Source organism: Sinocyclocheilus anshuiensis, unplaced genomic scaffold, assembly GCF_001515605.1.
Source record: "Sinocyclocheilus anshuiensis isolate Anshui unplaced genomic scaffold, SAMN03320099.WGS_v1.1 scaffold860, whole genome shotgun sequence".
Taxonomy (NCBI): Eukaryota; Metazoa; Chordata; class Actinopteri; order Cypriniformes; family Cyprinidae; genus Sinocyclocheilus; species Sinocyclocheilus anshuiensis.
In genome coordinates this window covers 114789-134020 of record NW_015548288.1, presented here as the reverse complement: position 1 = coordinate 134020, position 19232 = coordinate 114789, and the positions used below count along the sequence as shown (strand labels likewise).

The 19232-nt window shown below is 39.6% G+C and overlaps 3 protein-coding genes across 7 annotated transcripts in view; 1 reads left to right on the top strand and 2 right to left on the bottom strand.

Annotated features, from left to right (window-relative positions):
- The window catches only part of LOC107655912 (transcription initiation factor TFIID subunit 1-like), a 22454-nt gene extending 10196 nt beyond the window's left edge, over window positions 1-12258 (bottom strand). For 3 of the 5 annotated variants that reach the window (XM_016443529.1, XM_016443531.1, XM_016443533.1), the window contains exons 1-27: window positions 11967-12258; window positions 11385-11499; window positions 10993-11116; window positions 10789-10905; window positions 10585-10707; window positions 10265-10506; window positions 9943-10164; window positions 9546-9827; window positions 9037-9226; window positions 8803-8910; window positions 8512-8679; window positions 7543-7670; window positions 7342-7449; window positions 6813-6986; window positions 6507-6680; window positions 6163-6267; window positions 5830-6030; window positions 5398-5539; window positions 4370-4500; window positions 4204-4284; window positions 3959-4108; window positions 3726-3845; window positions 3346-3521; window positions 2928-3154; window positions 2625-2832; window positions 2294-2459; window positions 1946-2157 (exon numbers count right to left, since the gene is read on the bottom strand). In XM_016443529.1, the coding sequence (XP_016299015.1) occupies window positions 1946-2157; window positions 2294-2459; window positions 2625-2832; window positions 2928-3154; window positions 3346-3521; window positions 3726-3845; window positions 3959-4108; window positions 4204-4284; window positions 4370-4500; window positions 5398-5539; window positions 5830-6030; window positions 6163-6267; window positions 6507-6680; window positions 6813-6986; window positions 7342-7449; window positions 7543-7670; window positions 8512-8679; window positions 8803-8910; window positions 9037-9226; window positions 9546-9827; window positions 9943-10164; window positions 10265-10506; window positions 10585-10707; window positions 10789-10905; window positions 10993-11116; window positions 11385-11498 (4193 nt within the window). In that variant the 5' untranslated portion in view covers window position 11499; window positions 11967-12258. The remainder of the gene's footprint in view (window positions 1-1945; window positions 2158-2293; window positions 2460-2624; window positions 2833-2927; window positions 3155-3345; window positions 3522-3725; window positions 3846-3958; window positions 4109-4203; window positions 4285-4369; window positions 4501-5397; window positions 5540-5829; window positions 6031-6162; window positions 6268-6506; window positions 6681-6812; window positions 6987-7341; window positions 7450-7542; window positions 7671-8511; window positions 8680-8802; window positions 8911-9036; window positions 9227-9545; window positions 9828-9942; window positions 10165-10264; window positions 10507-10584; window positions 10708-10788; window positions 10906-10992; window positions 11117-11384; window positions 11500-11966) is intronic. The other 2 variants (XM_016443530.1, XM_016443532.1) reach the window with 1 other exon arrangement.
- Window positions 12259-14582: 2324 nt separating this feature from the next.
- LOC107655911 (rho-related GTP-binding protein RhoG-like) lies at window positions 14583-17046 on the bottom strand. Its single transcript, XM_016443528.1, has 2 exons — window positions 16730-17046; window positions 14583-16454 (listed from the first exon to the last, which is right to left on the bottom strand). Exon 2 carries the CDS (start codon window positions 16429-16431, stop codon window positions 15856-15858), a length of 576 nt encoding a protein of 191 aa, XP_016299014.1. The 5' UTR covers window positions 16432-16454; window positions 16730-17046; the 3' UTR covers window positions 14583-15855.
- Window positions 17047-18303: 1257 nt separating this feature from the next.
- The window catches only part of LOC107655910 (calcium uptake protein 2, mitochondrial-like), a 9847-nt gene continuing 8918 nt past the window's right edge, over window positions 18304-19232 (top strand). Inside the window, exon 1 of the mRNA XM_016443527.1 lies at window positions 18304-18498. Coding sequence (XP_016299013.1) covers window positions 18304-18498 — 195 coding nt within the window. The remainder of the gene's footprint in view (window positions 18499-19232) is intronic.

Here is a 19232-nt window from a genome sequence, read left to right as displayed (position 1 = left end):
ATTGAAATCTACACACACACTATACTCATAGTCACGCAATGCTGATGTTGTTAACATTAATAATCTGAGAATAAAGAATAACAATAAAAATAATTTGCACAGTTTGATGTGATATGAGCTAATCGATCGTTAGATTAAATCACCATTGGTAGCACGATTTATTGTAATGCTTTTTTCCTCAGTTGGTCAGAACAAACGTTGCAGACTTGTTACTTCCTTGTTCAGATGACAATATACGGTGAAAATTAATATTTGGGTTATATATTCCAAGACGTAGGCTAGAATCTGTGATTACTAAGTATAGGATTCACATCGGTGCGGTGACTGACTGCCACACATACTCCGTCCTCAAAACATTAGATTCAACCGCGCTGGAGCCTTGCCAGAGTACAACCCACGCAAGGAAGATAATTCCGCAAGTAACTGCAATTCCAGGTTTTCAAACAGAGATGGCGACAAAGAGGCAAAACTTACGGACTGCAGCTTTAAATACATAATGTAATATGCCTATATTATAACAAATGCCTGCAGAGGGCGCCAACGGCCTGGTGATGTTTCATGTGATTCAACGTTGTTTAAATCCATTTAATTTTAATATTTGGCCACATGCAAAGTCAGAAACTTTTATTTTGAAATCACAATGTACAATAAATCGCATATTTAGAAATATGTTGATGTATTCTCCTGTGTTGGCATATGTTTAAATGATTTACGTTACAAATCAAGTGAGTTTTCCCAGATGAACGTAAAGCAACCCAAACTCACCGCATATGCAGAGGAAGAGTTTAGCCCCTTCCACACATACCCACACATACGCGCGACAGGAAGTAAGTGCGCAAGACTGTCCCAGGTCTTAAAAACGCCAGAGCGCAGTGCCCTTAACGCACACTAAATCCACACTATCTCGAATACCATTCCGGAGCGCTATTCGAGGCTTAGTGTATCCCATCATGCATCATGTTCTGGAAATAAATCGTGAGACTTTTTGCCGAGATCTCGCGAGAGGTTATGGAAACCTTTCCAATGCAAGTTAAATATTAATATAGTAATTAGATATTACATATAATTTGGTAGAAAAACAGTGTTTTTACGTTTTATTGGTGCAAAGATGAGTAGTGGTGATATTTATTTTGTACAACATTTGCAACTGCTTTTTATCACTTAATTAGAAGCACCACAAATTAAAATTGTCATGTTATAGGGACTACTGAACAGACATTTAGAAGTTGATTTTAAAATGCAAAGTATTTAAAATTAAAATTAAGCTATGTAAACACTTGCATTTTTACAACACTACAAGTGTGTCCCATCAGGTAATGAAAAGTTCGACACACACTTGTGGTCTTCATCCTCACTTGAACACTTGGGCCAAATACAGGAAATACATCATATAAGTAGTCAAGTGGTCAAGTGCAAAGACCGCAAGTGTGGGTATTTGGACAAGGCTATACAGTCTTTACTGGTAAATTACCGTTAAGAGATCATGTGTGAAAATCCCGGAAACAATTTGTTCTGGCAATCATATCGTTCTTATGGAGATGACGTGATTACTCTGAGCTGTTTACAAAGCTCCGCTGCTTTTTTAATAGCTTTTCTATGTAAATATGATGCTAGATGGAAATCTTTGATCATTGCACCTCGCAGCTTTTTCAATGTGTCGCGCTCGAGAACCAGACTTCTTTTCCATTCATCAGCTAATGCGCATCTCGTGTTTATAAGAGCAAAAACTTCTGATTGGCTAGTAATGTTAGTTTGGTTGAGAGTGAAAGCTGTGTTCCTCTCATACATTGGTAGGCGAACTCATGAACTTGAACGTGATATCAACAAGTGTTTTTAAATGTAGGACGACTTTTTTTCCCAGCCAAATGCCGCATGCCGGAGATCCGGCACGGTGCCGGAGAACTTTAAGCCCTGCATTATGCATCAACTACCAGGTTTGTTTTACCTCTCAATGAGTTGCTTTCCAAGCACAATCTTGGTTCCTTCTACTTTAATAAGTTCTTCATTGTCATTGTGGATCACAGTCTTCTCAAGCTCCTCTTCCTGCTCCTCTGTCATTGCCACCGGATTAGAGGGTGGGGCATTGGTTTGGTAGTACAATGGGCAGAACTTATTGGTCCTCATATGGCCAATAGCACCACAAGCTCCACATTTCAGCTGTGGACACCAAAAACATTTGAATCAGTCTATGCAGGAAAATATCATGCGTTCATTTCATTCACAGCAAGACACTTTCAGAAGTTGTGCGAAACAAGGATCAGTGATGAGTAGGAGTGCATTTCTAATTTTGTACCTTCAGGTCTGGTCGTTCTTTGGCCTTCTTCGCCTTTTTCTCAGGCGGACCTTTAAATTTATCTTTCTCTTGGTTTCGCTTGAGGCGCCGCAGCTGCTCCTGAATTCTTCGTCGTTCCTTTCTCATCTCCTCCCTGTGCTGCTCATCAAACAATGCAAACTTGCGACTGCAGACACATTCAGGGAGACACACAAATGTTATTTTTATTATTATTTTAACTTTTTTAATAAAACTGTGTTTAATACTATATTATCTATTAGTGTGTACTAGTACCAACTATTAAACTTATGGTATCACAATAACTCTACTAAGTACACAAATAGACACTTACATGAAATCATCATCCTTAGTGGTACGTATCCGCAAGTAAGCGTCAATAACAGACGCTTTGCGTACGGTCTCACAGCGCACATATTCTTTGCCATCCTCATCACAGAAGGTGCGATAAATTTTCAATCTTCGCCCTGTTGCTGAAGAGTTTAGGCTAGTGACGGAGGAAGCATCATCATCTTTGTGAGAGCTGGTGGAAAGGGCACTTGCTACAATGCACAAACAGATGCTGAGTTATTAGATACAGAGACAGACAACAATCTGGGTACTGAGTACTGACAAGCTCAATTTCACACACACGTACAGCCTTTGCGTCTTTCTTTGCGGCCTCTCTCTCTCTCATTGTCCTCTCCCATCAGCATCCGCTGTAGTTCTTTTCTCTCTTGTTCTTCTCTCTCTCTGCTCAGCTGAGAGCTGGTCTTCTTATTCTGCAGCATGTTCTCAATGTTCTTGCCCATCTCCTCAAAATCACTGTCCTCCGCTGAGCTGCTGTCCGTGTCCGTCGATAACACCTCTGTGGACTCCAATACTCTAAAACACAAAAATACACACAATGACTCATTTCACATACAGAAGAGCATTGTAACATTAATCAAAATTAATTTTATGTAACCATTTTGATAACCTAACTGGTATAACCAGAGCTACTGCAAAACATTTTTTGAGCATGACTGTGCAGAATGAAAAGCTGAGAACCCTGCTCATTTCTCTCAGGTTCTCACTTGTTCTGCAGGTCAAAGATCCTCTGGCACTCCTCTTTGTAACGTTCCTGATGTTCTGCTACAGAGAATCGAGACCCGCGAGCAAATTTACTCATAGGCCCCTCCCCTGAACGAGCCTGTTCAGTAGACATGGTCCTCACAACGTCGATCACCTCCCAACGGGACAGTTTCTTTATCTAAATACACACATACATATATGTATTAGAGCATATAGAGGTTTTTACCACCAATAAACATTCATATCATTAGAGATAAGGTTAATAATATTGAAAAAAACAAAACAACAACAAAAAACACACACAGCACCTTCTCAGGTAACTATTAAGTGATTAGCTTATTCAGAGGCGGTATCTTTGATTAGTTTGTTAGTTTAGTGTCACCTCTTCCTCAGGAACTCCAAACTTGCGGAGCAACTGTTTGGCATTTTTGAGGGACAAACGTCTCAGATCAGCATCAGTCCCTGTCACTGTCTTTTTCACTGGCTGGGGCTCTCGATCATCCTAAGGAAAAAACAGGTAACACATTGTTTGAAATGTGGGTGTGTGGAATATTCTCATGCATCTGAAACATTTAATTGCCAGGAGCTGTGCTAAATGGGTCAGAAAGCACATACCTTCTGCTGTGTAGGTTTGTTAGGGACTTTAACGTATGAGAATCCTTCTCCACAGCCAGTGGGGTCAGCGACCCCTGTGACCTCCAGGAGACACTTCCCCTTCATGGCTGCAATGAACGCCCGAGTTGTGTTCCATGGGGCAGTGCGTACCTGATCATACCACCACATGAATATAATCAAACCATATAAAACGGACTAAATCCATCACAAATACAGTATTCAAATATACTCATTAAACCTCTGACCTCATCATCAATCTTCATCTGGAATTCCTCTTCATTCTCTTCCTCAGGTGCAAAAAAAGACTTCTCACCATAACCAGCATCCTGGGAGAGAGAACAGTGTACATTAGCTGGTGTGGATCTGGAAGAAAATCATGCACATAGAGATATGAAGTTTGCATGTGCAAACCTTTAGTCTCTGCTCTGCCACCAGCATACTGTAGTACGCACAACAGTGCTCTGGAGAGACCATCGCTCTGATCTCCTCTTCGGTAGGAAGCCGAAAATCAGGTTTTAGCACCCACCAGTTAGAATCCATTCCTGAAAGATTGTGAATGAAACAGCTTCAGTACAGGACAGAGGAGAGAAGTGTAACTGGGCCTCCATACTCGTTTCTTCCTCTCTAACTAGTTTTATCAGTAGTGAGTGACAAATATCTGTGGTCAAATCTTGATGATTTTTTTTATTGTTGGAGACAAAAAATGTTTGAAAAATGCCAAGTGTGAAAAGTTTTTTGTGGTATTCTGTGTAAGGCCTGTTTCACACAAACTGCATCTGTTATACATGACTCGCATGGTGCTTTTGACACTCACAGTGTTTATGCTGCAGACCTGCAGCTTTAAAACAAAATGCAGTGAGTTCTGGGATACTACAATGAACTTCCTTGAATAATGGTCATAAATTATAAAACGGTTATTGGGAGTGTGTATTTGAAATAAATACAAACTTGCCCATCATGAGATCTGATTTACACCACATTTACATCTTACACAGAATGTAATCCAAACTGTGGATAAAAATTATCAAGATTTAGACAGATTTACAGCACAGACAGTTTGGATGTTTGGACTCCTGTTATTCTGTGTGGACCTCGCAACCAGTTAATATGGGCACAAGTGTGTGTGAAACAAGGATAAGGAAGAATTATGTTATCTGGTGCACTTCCTTATCAGAACTGTCTGTTCCTGTCCTACCTTCCCAGTACCAGGAAACGTACTTCCTGCATCTGTCAATTCTCCTTTCTGACAAAACACACACACAGTGACTGAAAACATCTTTCATTTTTTCTGAGTTTGACTTCCTGTTCTATATTTCTTGCACATATACAACATTTCATAATGAAAATACCAGTAGGTAAACTTTCAGCTTGTACTGCAAGTTAATCTCAGGATTTGATTTAAGATGAATGTGTGTGCATGATAGAGGGTGTAAGTGCACCTGTGCGTTTAAAGTCAGCACAGAGTTTGAGGCGTTTGCGGATGCTGCTCTCAGAGTGAGAGGGAAAAGCTTTCTTTATGTCCTCCATACGTATACGACGAGGACGATCTTTACTCTTCCAAAACAGACGATAGATGAACACCTACAGAGAGAGAGAGAAATTACTTAAATACACTCCAAAAAACACCAGAGGCATTTCAGACAAGATCAGGATTTCAAACTTCTATAGGTGTCCCACAAGGCTCGATGCTACTGTAATTTGCACAAACAACTGAAGATGTTAAATACACCAAGTAGTCGGCTTATATTACTACTCTCCTACGTAATCAGCCTTTACATTTTCAAAATCTACTTATCCATACATTACTTCTTATCACTTGTTAACACACAACTAGAATAAAATAGGAAGGCAGGGATGGGTGCCAGTGCTACCTGGAGGAAATCTCGAATGTGTGTGTTGGCTCGTTTAGAGTTGGGTCCTGGCACCTCATAGAGAGGGCACTCCTGACCCACAACAAATATGTCCACAAGCTCTCGGATGAAGTAGCCCTGCCTTGTCCGGATAATCAGGAAATCAGTCTCAGGCATCTTATGTAGGTAGATGGGAGCTCTGAACAAGTTATTTTCAAAGGCCTGTGACACACACAAAATTACAACATAATTCATAAGGAATGACAATATAAGGACTTCAGCATGATATGTTTAAGAAAACAAGCACTTGACACAGGGTGACAGAATTGTGACAAAAGTGTGTTTGTATGTTACCTGCAGTAGCTGGCCAGGGTGTAGTGATCCCAGGAATGGTGAAGTGTGACAGTAAACCGTCTCTCCATACTTACAGTCAGGTGCTCCTGGGTCTTTACCTGGTTTCTACAGACAGAAACATTAATGATGCCATTATCAAGGGTGACCAGACTTGGATACCCAGATTCAGACCAAGACTTATTATTGAGACTCATGAGATGAAAATACAGATTAAAGAGGCCCAGAGCTAGATCAAGCCCTCGTTCATGTCACAAGTCCATCAATGCATGCTCTATATCGACCCTCGCATGATATGACAAGTCACCATTAAATCTCCCAGTGGTCAGCTTGAATTTGTGACTTACTCTTTTGTAGTTGTTCTTGATTTTGGTCGCCATGCCAACTTGCATGAGAAGGGGAGGATACTCCTCGCTATATTCAGCCAAAATCAGGTCTCCGTCTTTGCCTGTCAGATCCTGAGCTGTGCGCATAAAAAACATGTCCCCTCCACCCGATGCCTGACGTTCCTGTTCTCGCATCTGAGAGATTTTTTAAATATAACAAGACAAATGAAGAACAAGTGAGAACTTTAATAAGCCAATGTATATTACACACAAACAAACACTCACGGTCACTCACAAACACACACTGAATTCTTTGTTTCAGTCTACCTTAGCCTTCTTCTTGATGTGTTTGAGGAGAGGCTGGGCTGGGTGTGGGCCAGGCTGGGACAGCGCTCCAAATGAGTACTTCTTAAGGGAGGGTCGATGGAACTGCCGTAGTTTCATAGGTCCCATGTGAGTGGGGAAGAAGGGCTGCCTCAACTCAACAGTAGGAATGGAGTGCTGACAAAAGAAATGTTGACAAAAAAATGAGAGAATAGGCAAAGCAAAATTAGGAAAGACGATTTCATATCAAATTATTAAATCTATCAATTGTATTATTTGAGTCAGTGTTATTGGAAAATGGCACTAAAAATCTAATCTTATAAATGGACAGGCATTTTCTTGTTTCTGCCCATTTAAGGGTTCTATTCAGACAGACACACTTTTATGCACACACTGTTTTTAGAGGGTCATTCCATAGTGACTTATGCACATGCCCAGGACATATAAAAGGCTGTTGGCTCACAGGGACCAGATTTTCCAGATCAGACTCGAACCAGGGTCCCCATTCACATCCCTAGTTTGAATGTCCTACCTGGATGATGTTTCCTCCAAAGGTGCCCCTGAGCCCCTGCTGCTTGGGGTAGTAGAACTCATCGTTTGAGAGATTCCAAGGATCTTTAATCTCCGGTTGGGACATATTCTAGACAAGAGCCACACATGACACACATCATCCACTTTCCACATACTTGCTCTCTTTTCCTTACTCCACATCTTTTCCTTATCTTCCTCTTACCTGTTGAGGTTCATCTTTGATGACACCAGTCTTTCCCAACAGAATGCGACTTTTTTTCAGTGCTGACTCTTTCTTGTTTTCTTTGGAGGGTGAATGAGAGGCTCTCTCCTCTTTTTCATCTGGAATCTCTGTAAACACAGATCAAAGTCAAATTATAGGTTCCATGTACACTTGCATATTTTTGGTGTAGAAGAGGAACGGGAGGTTCCTCATGGTTCTGTTAATGGCCCTTTAATTTTCATTAAAACATAACCTTTAATTAAATCAGTGGTTCTCAACCAGGGGGCCAGTGCCAACTAGGGAACCTTAAGATGACCTAAAGGAATAGTTCGCCCAAAAATGAAAATTATATCATCATTTACTCACCCTCAAATTGTTCCAAACCTGTATAAGTTTATTTATTCTGCAGAGCAAAAAAGAAGATATTTTGAATTACTATGGAAGTCACTGGTTACTGTCAAGTGTTTTATTAACAACATTCTTAAATATCTTCTTTTGTGCTCAACAGAAGAAAGACACTCATTCAGGTTTGGAACAATTTAAGGGTGAGTAAAATTGTCCATTTAAAATTAAGACAAAACCAGCATTAAAATAAACAAAAACAATTTAAAATAAGATTTTTTTGTTGTGTGTTTTTATTTTACTTTAACCCCTCAATTGTTTTTTTTTTCTTTGAAGAACCAGGATTCCCATGGTCTTGGAAAACCTGAATATGAGGTAGCCTAATTTTTAAAATGTGATTTTTGTAAGTTAATTAAATTAAAAAATATATATTTAATAAAATATTTGATGAAGTAAAAATATTTTTTAAAATATTTATCCTAAATTCTTATCCAGCAAATCATAAAAAACTGAAAAAAGTCATGGGGCAATGAATACTGTTGTAAACAGTAGGGGGCCTTGGAGACAAAAAGGTTCAGAACCACTGTTGTAAAGACTGAAGTAAGTATAAAATGTTACATATAATACCGAGTATGATATTTTCGTCATTGGGGTCAAGAGTAAGAATAGGAGGAGAAGGGAGGCGGTCCATGCTCTGGTCATCCCAGATTATGTTGTCTTCCCAACGTCCATAAACAAGTTCCTCGTTATCAATCGGGAATATGGAGAACCACGGGGTGTCATCCTCATGAGCGACTGTAAGAAGATACAAATTCAGTTTGTTCTATTCTGAGCCCCAAAGAGTGGATATGATTCATATTAACCTCACAGCATCTGCCAAACTTTAAACATGACCACAGAACAAACACAGGACAGTACCTTGATGATCATGATTATGTTTGTCCCTCTTAGAGCCTGATATGGATGGAGTTTTGACCAAAGGTGGTGGGGTTGAGGGAACCAACTGAGAATTACTGCGACTTAGACCTGGAAAACATGCATACATTCATTCCACAGACCAGTCAGGGTGTGTCTATGAATATGTGTTTTATGTGATGCACTGTCAGTGTGACCTTCTTCGTTTTTTGTTGCATTATGGCTATGTTCTCTCACCCTGCTGAGCGTTGTAAGCATTGGCGTTACGGGTCATGCTAGTAGGCAGCCACCCAGCCAGACTGGCACGCTGAGTTTTAGTGCCCTTGTGTTTCACGTCCTCTCCATTCCAGATGATGTCGTCCTCCCACTGCAGCTGGGTAACCATTAAAAACAACTCATCCTGCATCGGAGACACATCATCCTCCTGCTAATACACACAGACAGAAGCACACATAAGATTAATTTAGTTGTAAGCTGTTATTATCACAACTTACTGTGCCTTTAATTTCATTGTGAATTAAAAAAAGTATACAAAACATTTCTACCTTCCTTATTTTGCAATGCAGAAGTAAGCTATTTTTAGTAAATGTGTGAGACACAATTCATTAATAGCTACTTGCCAAGGCCGTGTTTCTAGCTTTCATTTCAGTTTTCTTTCTAATATTTATATTTTATTTCAGCTTTAATTTAAGTCATGAAAACTATTTTTGACAGATTTAGTTTTATTCACCAAAAACTACACTGACCTCAGCATGTGCTTCTTGGTGTGGTTCCTGTTCACTGACTGGTTCAGCAACTGGAGGGTTTGCAGTTTTAGCCGCTGTTTCAGTACTGTCTTGCTTTTGGTCTTCTCTGAGTTTAAACCCATAATAGAAGCCACTGCCATCCTCTGGGACACCAAGCATGTCATACCAAAGCTGTGCTGGACCATAACGCCACTCAGCCACCTTTGGCCTCATCTCAGACACCTTATCACCTTCACCAGATACTTGCAGGAACTTAGACTCCACCGGAGCCATCATGTTGATCTGCAGAGACACAGACACATAGAAACAGACTGTCTTCTTTCTGATCTCATCATAACATAGGCCTATTTAATGAAGCGGCCAAGTGGACATGAAATGTTGCATATGCCTGGTTTACCTCATCATCAGACAGACACTGCTCCGGTGGTGGAAGTGGTGCATACTCATAGTCCCATCCTGATTTTTTCTTAGCCCCTGGCTCAAGTGGCTGTGATTCATTGTCACCTGTAGCCGAGTCTGACTGTGGCTCTCTCTGCTTCCGTTTTCGTTTCCTGCGAGCACTTCGCCATACAGATGGCATGTTCTTACCAGGACCAAACAACCGCAAGAACCGCAACACCTAAACCAAAACATTAACACTCACCATGAAACACTGCAAGCAAACTAAGAATTGAATGCAAACTTTGGATTATTTCTAAGAGATATTGTGTAACAGTCACCCTTCCAGGTCTGAACTCAGGGAACAGCTCTGTGACTCCAGGCAGGGCTTTAGCAGCATCTTTCTGCATAATGCCCGCAAGAGGGAGGGTAAGACACCCTGCCTGTCCTTCTGTCCCTGAACCCTGAGACGGTCGATCGCTCTCACTCTCGCTGTCTGATGAACTGCTGAAATCTACCTTATCGCCCACAGATGATGGAGCGATAATGGAAGGTAGGATAATGCCATCACCCTCATCGGTCACTAAAAATGATAAAAAGAAATAAGAACAGCACACACAAAATTCAGACTGATTCCTCATCAATAACAAGCCTCATTTACCATTGCTGTTCTGAGTGGGTGTGTCTTCTTTCTTGACAGGGGTTGGCTGACTAGGGGGAGGGGGAGGCGGCATGAGTTTGGCATCGACATCCTCACAATCAGCATCGTAATCTTCCTCTTCATCTGCATACCAAACTACACATGTCAGCAATTAAGTTGTGCATATACATCAGTGTGTTCAACACCAGTTGTGCCTGTGTGTACCTGTTCTCCGTGATGGCTGGAGGTTGCCCATGGCCTGTCTGTATTTGCGGGTTTCATCTTCTGCAACTTCACTGATATCAGAGTAATCAACTGCATCTTCTGTGCTCCTTACCCATCCTACATTCACACACACAAATCCTACATTCACACACAAATCTGTTCACATGGAGTAAAGTTTTTCGAATTTCAGAAACACAGACAGACCCTCTGCGTCAGTGTTGCTCTGGTCTTGCTCTTGCTCAACTGTGTCCTCCTCACTGGCTGTGATCTCTGTAATAAGTGAACCCAAACCCAGAGAGCCCAGACCAGCCAGGTGCTTCTTTGACTCCTGATAAGAGAAAAAGAGACAGTTGACAAGCATATATACAATATGAAGTTCATTATTCCTTTTTAGCCCCTCTCCACTAAGCGCATTCAGGACGAGAAATCTGTGGTTTCACTGGAAGACGGAGTTATGACAGTCTGATTAAAAATTTAAATAATAATAAAAAAAAGATTAATAACATGCATTTAAAAATAGATATGGTGAATTCCCATTTCATGACCATTTTAAGTCATTGATTTCCTGTGTCAAGAGCAGGGATTTGCTCTTTTACCATATCCAGCACACTGTCATCTTCCAGCTGTCCATTCTCATTGATGTTTCCAAACAGAAACCCTGCTAGTTGGAAGGGCCGGTCCTGGTCCTCATCGCTGTCAGAGTCTGACATTCTACACAAACAAAAACAACATATCATTCATCAACCCACCAAATCAGACTTAATGGATATTATAATTCTGTCACAGTCAGGTAAGCAAGTCATTTAGCAGTCACTTTTATTAGAACTCCCCTTTTGGAACTAAAACCTGTAAGTTTTGGATTTGAGTTCTTTACCACAACACCCTCAGATAACTAAACCTAAATACCTAATACATAATAACAGTCTACATATAAAGCAAATTCGTTTTCTGAACAGTACATCACTGCAACACTGTTTATACAGAAATTACTGGAGTATACTTCATTTTCTGGCGACAACACATGAGAATTAAGCTGTAGCTAAACAAAAAGAGGCGGTGTTTAGATTTTTTACTCTCTCACACGCCTCCCTCTCTGTTCCACTTTTGTTTTCTTTTACTTTTATGGACATCTGAAGACACTGTATGAAATCAGCATTATATTCTTTGAGAGTACGTACCTGCTCCTCTTTTGCTGTTATCCGGCTCGAAGGCCTCTGGGTCCTCGGGGTCGATTGAGAATTTGACCGAAGGAGGATCTCCCTGACCCCGGTCGATTAGCTGTTAGGAGATAGCGAAAAAGTAACGCGTGAAAGCATGCGCGCTAAACGTTCAAGAATATTATACGCAAGCTTAGTTCATTTAATGAGTAGCTATAAATAACTCAAATTGCTTTGCTTTTGCAATGAATGCGCAGCAGCCGCTGCTGCATGCGCGGGCTGTAGCAGATGTGTATTTTTCGTTTCTGTTTGTTTTGTTCAGAGCTGATCCTGTTTGTTTGGCTCCCCCTGCAGGTCTAAAGATGCAGCCAAGCAAAGGATAGTAGATCGCATATTAAATATTTACTGCATTTTCCTCTGTTCAGTTTAATTTGCAAAGCGAGGATACTCATTTAACTAAATTAAAATAGAACAAAGTAAAAGCAAAACTCCAGGAGGCTCAGAAATAGACATTTTTAATGAACTACAACGATATCATGGAATTACTTTTTTAAAATTTGTCCGATGGTAGATTTTGGAAATAGCACAGCAGAATGTTGGCTGTAACAATTCCCTTCATGTTCTTAGGCAAAAGCCTTCCACTGTATGGACAAAAATTTGGATAGCAGAATTTTCATTTTTAGATCAACTATCACTTTAATGTCTAAAATTATGTAATGCAATTGTGCCAACACAGATTGTGGCATTGGTTGGCATGTGTTAAAGGCTATTGTTTCAAAAGTGAAGCAACAAACTGTATACACCAAACTAACAAATAACAAACCACTTCACACATTTGTCTGATATTTAAAATTTGGAATGCTTAATTTGCATTTGCATGATCAAAAGTTATTGATTAATAATCAAAATAGTAACATTCTTAATATTAACATAAATTATTCAATATTTTTATGATTTTACCACTTTCTACTGAGATGTCTTTTAATGACATTATCCACAAATTCAGGATTAATTATTCTTATATTACATATTCCAACTAACCACTTTTTGCCTGTCGCAATAATCAATATATCGACTTATTGCGCAATATAGGCTATGTACATGACCTCAATAATTTTTGGTGACGCAATATATCGCACATTATATTTACTTAAAAATTAATGTCACCATGTTTTGTACATTCCACTTGCGTCTGTGTCTTTTGCAGCTTCTCGTACATAACGTGGTGTAGTCATGAGGTGCTAGTTCAAATTTAAAAAATGCTTTTACAAAGTTTAATTTGCAGATATGGCCTTGTTTAAGGATCTGTGTCTTTGTGCATACGCACTTCTGACTGCTAAGTAGTGATTGTGTTTTTCAGCAATAGTGTGCACCCTTAATTTACAGAGAAAAGAAGGCCAGGGAAAAATCTGTAGATGGAAAAATCTCCATACAAGTTATTTGTGCAGTTTTCTTTTTTCTACTTGCTACTTTGCACTTTTTGTTAAAACATTTTTATTTACTATTTATTCAGGTTTTTTAAGGTATCTAGTATTTTGATACTTAATTTCCATGATCTAAATATTCTTAAAAATTAAAAGTTTGTTGTCATTTGGAAGTGTGTAGGCCTTCTTGCATTATTATGCTGTTACATAAAAAAATGGCAATAATATCACTTATAATAATTATTTCTGGGACAATATATCGCACAACAAAAAGTTGTTATCGTGACAGGCCTAGTCGTATATAAACTATAAAATGAAAATATATGAAAATATAAATGGATTCCACCAAAAACTGGTGGTGATGATAAAGTCACATGATGAACCAAAGCCCATCACAAGCAGCTATTAGATAATAACATATACAGTATAGAAGGTGCACAGTGTAATTCACACAAACACCAAACACCATCATGGTAACACACATGAAACTGAAATAATGCAATAAACATTCATTTAACAACATTAGGTATAACACACAACCCTAATATACAAAACTGATACGAAAAAACTAAGAAGAAACATAGTTATTTCAACAAAAAAACTGGGAATTCTGGGAATGTAAATTTACGGTCTTAATGTCCAATAAATGTAATGTCCAATACAGTTTTTCACCGTATATAGTAGGGGAATTTACCGTTTTTACTGTAGCATTTTTACAGTCTTTTTACCGTTAAATTCACGTATCGCATATCGAATTATTTAATGAGTTATCGCATATCGCATTTTTCTTCAATATCGCACAGCCCTAATTCCATCTTTATTAATTAACATGAATAAAAAATATAAATATGGTTAAGCTAATTTCATAGCCTTTTTTGCTTTAATCTTAAAGTGGTTTGATGGAATCAATTGTGGGTTGAGAGACCAAACACTAAAATGTTACATCATCCATGAACGTGAGACATGCCAACTAAGACATCCCGTTCGAAAACAAATGTTAAGCATTCAGACCTAAACATTAGATCATTACTCTAACAATGCCTCAACACAAATCACACATACACAGCTGATGGTTTTGTTTAACTGTGAAAGCATTGTAAAGAATGTCAGAGAGATGCAGCTGTTCTTTCTTTCTCATTCCCCCTTTCTCTCTGCATTTATGCAGAATGTCATAAACAAATCTTAGGTCAAAGAACAGAAGCCAACCATTCTGTTTTACTTTAAAACTGGTTTATTTTCTCATGCAAGTGGAGGTATATTCTTAAAATAATGACAGTTTCAAAAAATAAAAACAGCTTTAATACAAAAAAAAAAAAGCCAATTGTTGGTGTGTTATTGATGTCCTAAAAACAAAATTGTTGAGAAAGCAGCCTTTGGCTAAAAAAAAAGAAAACGGCTGATGTTTATCATATAAAAAGTAGACATTCAATATATAAAATGTAAATGTGGACCCAAATGAAGCCTAAACCTGAATGTTCCGAGTCTTTTTGTACGTCTGGATGTTTCATTGTATAACGGAGATGAAAGACAGAGTGTTTATCTCCTCCATCAGTTCTTATTAGGGCACTTCATTGGAGTGAATCAACATTCATGGTAAAATACAAATATTAGTGGCACTTCATTTTCAAAAACAGGGTTGTAAATTGTGAGGATTCAGGCACAATGATCCAAATACAATGATCTTCATTTCTACCTCAAGAGTGTTATAAAACAGCACTATATCCCTTCATTTACAGCTCTTATAGAAGGCAGGTGAGCTACAACAGCTCTCTGTAAACTTTCAGCAGCCCTTTCCAGCAATAAATGTCAACTGGCACCCAAAGTAGCACCCTAGATGAAATGAGCAGAGAGGAAGGAGTTTATGAGATGTCAGAGAAGGGGCCAAGCACTAAAGGCACACTGGGATTCCACAGAATTTCCTGATTTAAAAGTCAATCAACCCTACAAAGGCAACAATACAAGAAAAATGGCATGTTGTGGTAAACGTAGATCATCAAGCCTTAGGATCACACATTAAAATACCATGCATATCAAGTGGATTGTGAGCCCTCCTAATTGTGTTACTGATGCGGTAAGGGAAAAACAGCATCTTCATAAGACATCCAGTCTGAATTTACACTTTGGTGCATGAAATATCCTCTGAGTGATTCGTAAAAAAATGCTGGAGTTTTTAAGGCCTTATAGGAAGGCAGAAGTCGTCGATGCCTGTAGTCCTTCAGACAAATCCACTCCACTGCCCTGGTCTGCCTGACTTAAGATTACAACACCGTATTTATGTCTTAGGTGATATGTACGTAAAGTTAAAGCACAAATACACAAGCACACACAGTCTCAATCGCTCTCATTAACAATATGTGCACCTATTGCTAACTGTAGTGTAGAAATACGAACAAAAAGTGGTAGCAACACACATTTGCAGAGACGATCACATGACACTTACATACCACCCTTCATAAAATCTCTCTCACGCACACACCCTCACGTAGTTATAACAGCACACATTTCTTGGCATGCTTCTTGGCATTGGGGTAGAGAACGGCCCTGACTGCTTCGTTGAAGACCTCTCTGACCCCCTCCTGCAGAAGGGCTGAACACTCCAAATATCGCACCGCACCAATGCTGCGGGCCAATGCGCTGCCCTGCTGCGGAGTGGTTGGACTCATCCCCTGCTCTTTCAGCTTCTCCAGAGTCTCCTTGTCCCCTCGCAGGTCTCTCTTAGTGCCTACCAGCAACACAGGCACACCAGGACAGTGGTGGCACACCTCCGGGTGCCATTTATGCCGGATGTTGGCGTGAGAGGAAGGGCTGGCCACAGAGAAACAGATGATGAAGACGTGCGTCTGTGGGTAAGAGAGGGTTCGCAGGCGGTCGTACTCCTCCTGACCGGCCGTGTCCCACAGGTTGAGGCTGACGGCACGGCCATCCACACAGGTCTGAGTGCTGTAGTTGTCGAAAACCGTAGGAATGTACTCGTCTGGGAAGGCATTAGTAGTGTAGGAGATCAACAGGCAGGTCTTTCCCACTGCACCATCACCAACAACAACACACTTTATGGTCTGCATTTTGTTGCCTGGCACAGGGGTCCCTGAAAAAGAGAGCGAGATTTCATAACTCACTATATACGAAAAACAGCAGTTAAGACTACTATACAACAGGGTAACTGGCCGTTTGTCCGTATAAATATTAGTTATTTTTACGTATGAGACCTCTGCAAGCAACAAAGACCCAAAACAAAGTAATAAATCTGTTCAGCTAGTACGCTAGCAGCTGATCCGCTAAATAAAAACGGCAATTATGAGACTTAGTAAGACAGCACCATATCACCGTTGCTAAAAGTGTATTTTTAAAAGTAAAACTCACTGTGTTTGGGTGGTCTGGAGAGCTGGATGAGTGTTTGCTTTGAGCTGCTCAAGTTTCCATCATCGCAGCGGCAAAGGCGCTTTGCTAACCGACTAGCGGATGAGCCTCACATTAATCAGTTATTAAACATAGACAAACAACTCCCGGAGGTCTCTAACTACGCGTAACAACTGTGCAAAACCTAAACACGTACGAAGTCTCGAAATACTTTCAAATGAACATCACTTGAGGTAACTAAAACAAATTCTTCTATGTGATTCGCAGTCCTTTTCTCTCACTGGCTCACTCATTCTTCAACTTACGGCTAACGGAGACGACATTGGGTAACACGCCCATGTCGCAAAGGCCTGTGGGAAATGCAGTATAGTTTGAGAGTAAAAAAGCTACAAATGTTTGCATTTACATTTATGTAGTCATAATTTAATGTAATATTAACACAGGTATGACTGATTTACGCTATTGATTTACTAAACGTATTATATTTTTTTAGGTTTAACGCGACAATGACAATATATTCTAGGTGTCTTTTTACGACTTTATCCACATACTGTATGTAGGTCTCGTGTAATTAAAACAATGTGAAGGCTCGCGCTTTAACTTTCGGGTAACGGAGACGACATTGTGGACCACGCAAAGGCAGGTGGGAAAATAGCGGTGCTTGGTCTTTCATGCTGACTAAAGGCTGATTTATACTTCTGCGTCGGACCTACGCCGTAGCTTACGCATAGACGCTGTGAATCAACTAAACCGCAATTTTAAAAAGTAGCCTACTGAATAAAAGTATTACACCAAGAACAACGTGTAATTTGCCAATTCAGAGAGTGAGCAGACTGACAGGGCTAACGTCAGAGTTATGAATTTTCACCCAAGTATACTTCTTCGATAGTTTTGTATTTTATATAAATTTCAGTCTTCAGTAGGCTAATGCACGAGAATTACAAACATTTTAATTACTTAACAAAAAAATATAAAAACCATATTTTGTATTTTGATGTAGCAGGTGTGTTGTCATATAGGTGAGCTAAAGGTCTTTACCTGCTCTCTCACCTATAAGCTGCTTTTCTGTGTTTCAGAGTGTGGACTTTACCCCGTCCCATCCTTTCCTCCTTTTCATATCCCATCATGGGCTATCAATACAGTCATAAATCCCCACAGTCTATTTACAGTATTTTACTGTCCCATAAGCCACACGAAGCATTTCACTTATCATTTATTATTATTATTAAAGTTGTTGATCTGTCTGGAACACTATGTCTGTTATCATAGGTATAAAAGTAATATTTCTAATATCACTTCTCCAGAGTAAACGGAATAAGACGTTATGTTTCATTACGCAAGAATATACACGGCGTGGCAACAAATGACTATGACTAAAAATGACTAAAACATCAGCATTGTTTAATTTACTTGTACAACTAGTCTGCAGATGCGACTTCCATTACAGGATTATAGTCAGCAGTCAGGAGCGGTGTACATATACTCGCAGCCGGATGGGGACGCCAAATCACAGCGTCTTATCACTGTACTTCACTATCGACCAAAGTAGACTGATAAAAACTTCCCGCAGAGTAATAATGGCGTCTTGGGCCAGGTTAGGCGTTAGTTTGCGGAGTACAGTCGGACGTTTCTGGCCTCTCAGAAATACAGGGTATGGTCGTGCTGTTGGAGCGGGTCTTCTGGGCTCTGTTGTAGCAAGCGGATTTATTCACTATAAAAATGAACCGCGATGGAGACTCTGGCCACACGTCGTGTACGCGCAGGACGCGAAGGTAAACAAACTTCTAGTCAGAGACAACTTTTCAAATGACTTCTCAACTTCCTCGAGTGTCATGTTGTCTGTGAAGTTAAAGACTTAACGGGCGTACTGTCATGTCCTTTGTTTGTTCGTAGAGTCACTATGTTGATACAGTCATCTGTTAAAAGTTTAAGTATTGAAGTGGGACCAACTGATATTTAACGTTACATTATTAAACGTGTTTACGCGTGTTTTATTGAAGTGTGTCTAAACTGTAGCCTATGTAGAGTCTCAGTAAATCCTAATATGTCTTCTTTTGCAAATGGCTGTTTATGTAGCTACATATATTTTAGATAGTTTGGATAGTAACACTGTTGCCATCACATTGTAGGTGGAGCTCTTGTCTGTATAGTGTCATAGCAAACTGTAGCTACTACAGGTACATCTCAAAAAATTAGAATATCATGAAAAAGGTCAATATTTTTTGTCCCTCATTTCAGAAAGTGAAACCCATATATTATATAGATTCATTACACACAGAGTGAAATATTTCAAGCCTTTATTTCTTGAAATTTTGATGATTATGGCTTACAGATAATGAAAACCCAAAATTCAGTGTCTCAGAAAATTAGAATATTGTGAAAAAGTTCAATATTGGAAAGTCATGGTGTCACACCCTAATCAGCTAATTACCTCAAAACCTGCAAAGGTTGCCTGAGCCTTTAAATCAGTGCTGCCCAAACTCGGTCCTGGAGGGCCGGTGTCCTG

Bases quoted from the DNA above. Each gene is read 5' to 3' on its own strand.
- LOC107655911 (XM_016443528.1), bottom strand. From the start codon at position 16,431: ATGCAGACCATAAAGTGTGTTGTTGTTGGTGATGGTGCAGTGGGAAAG.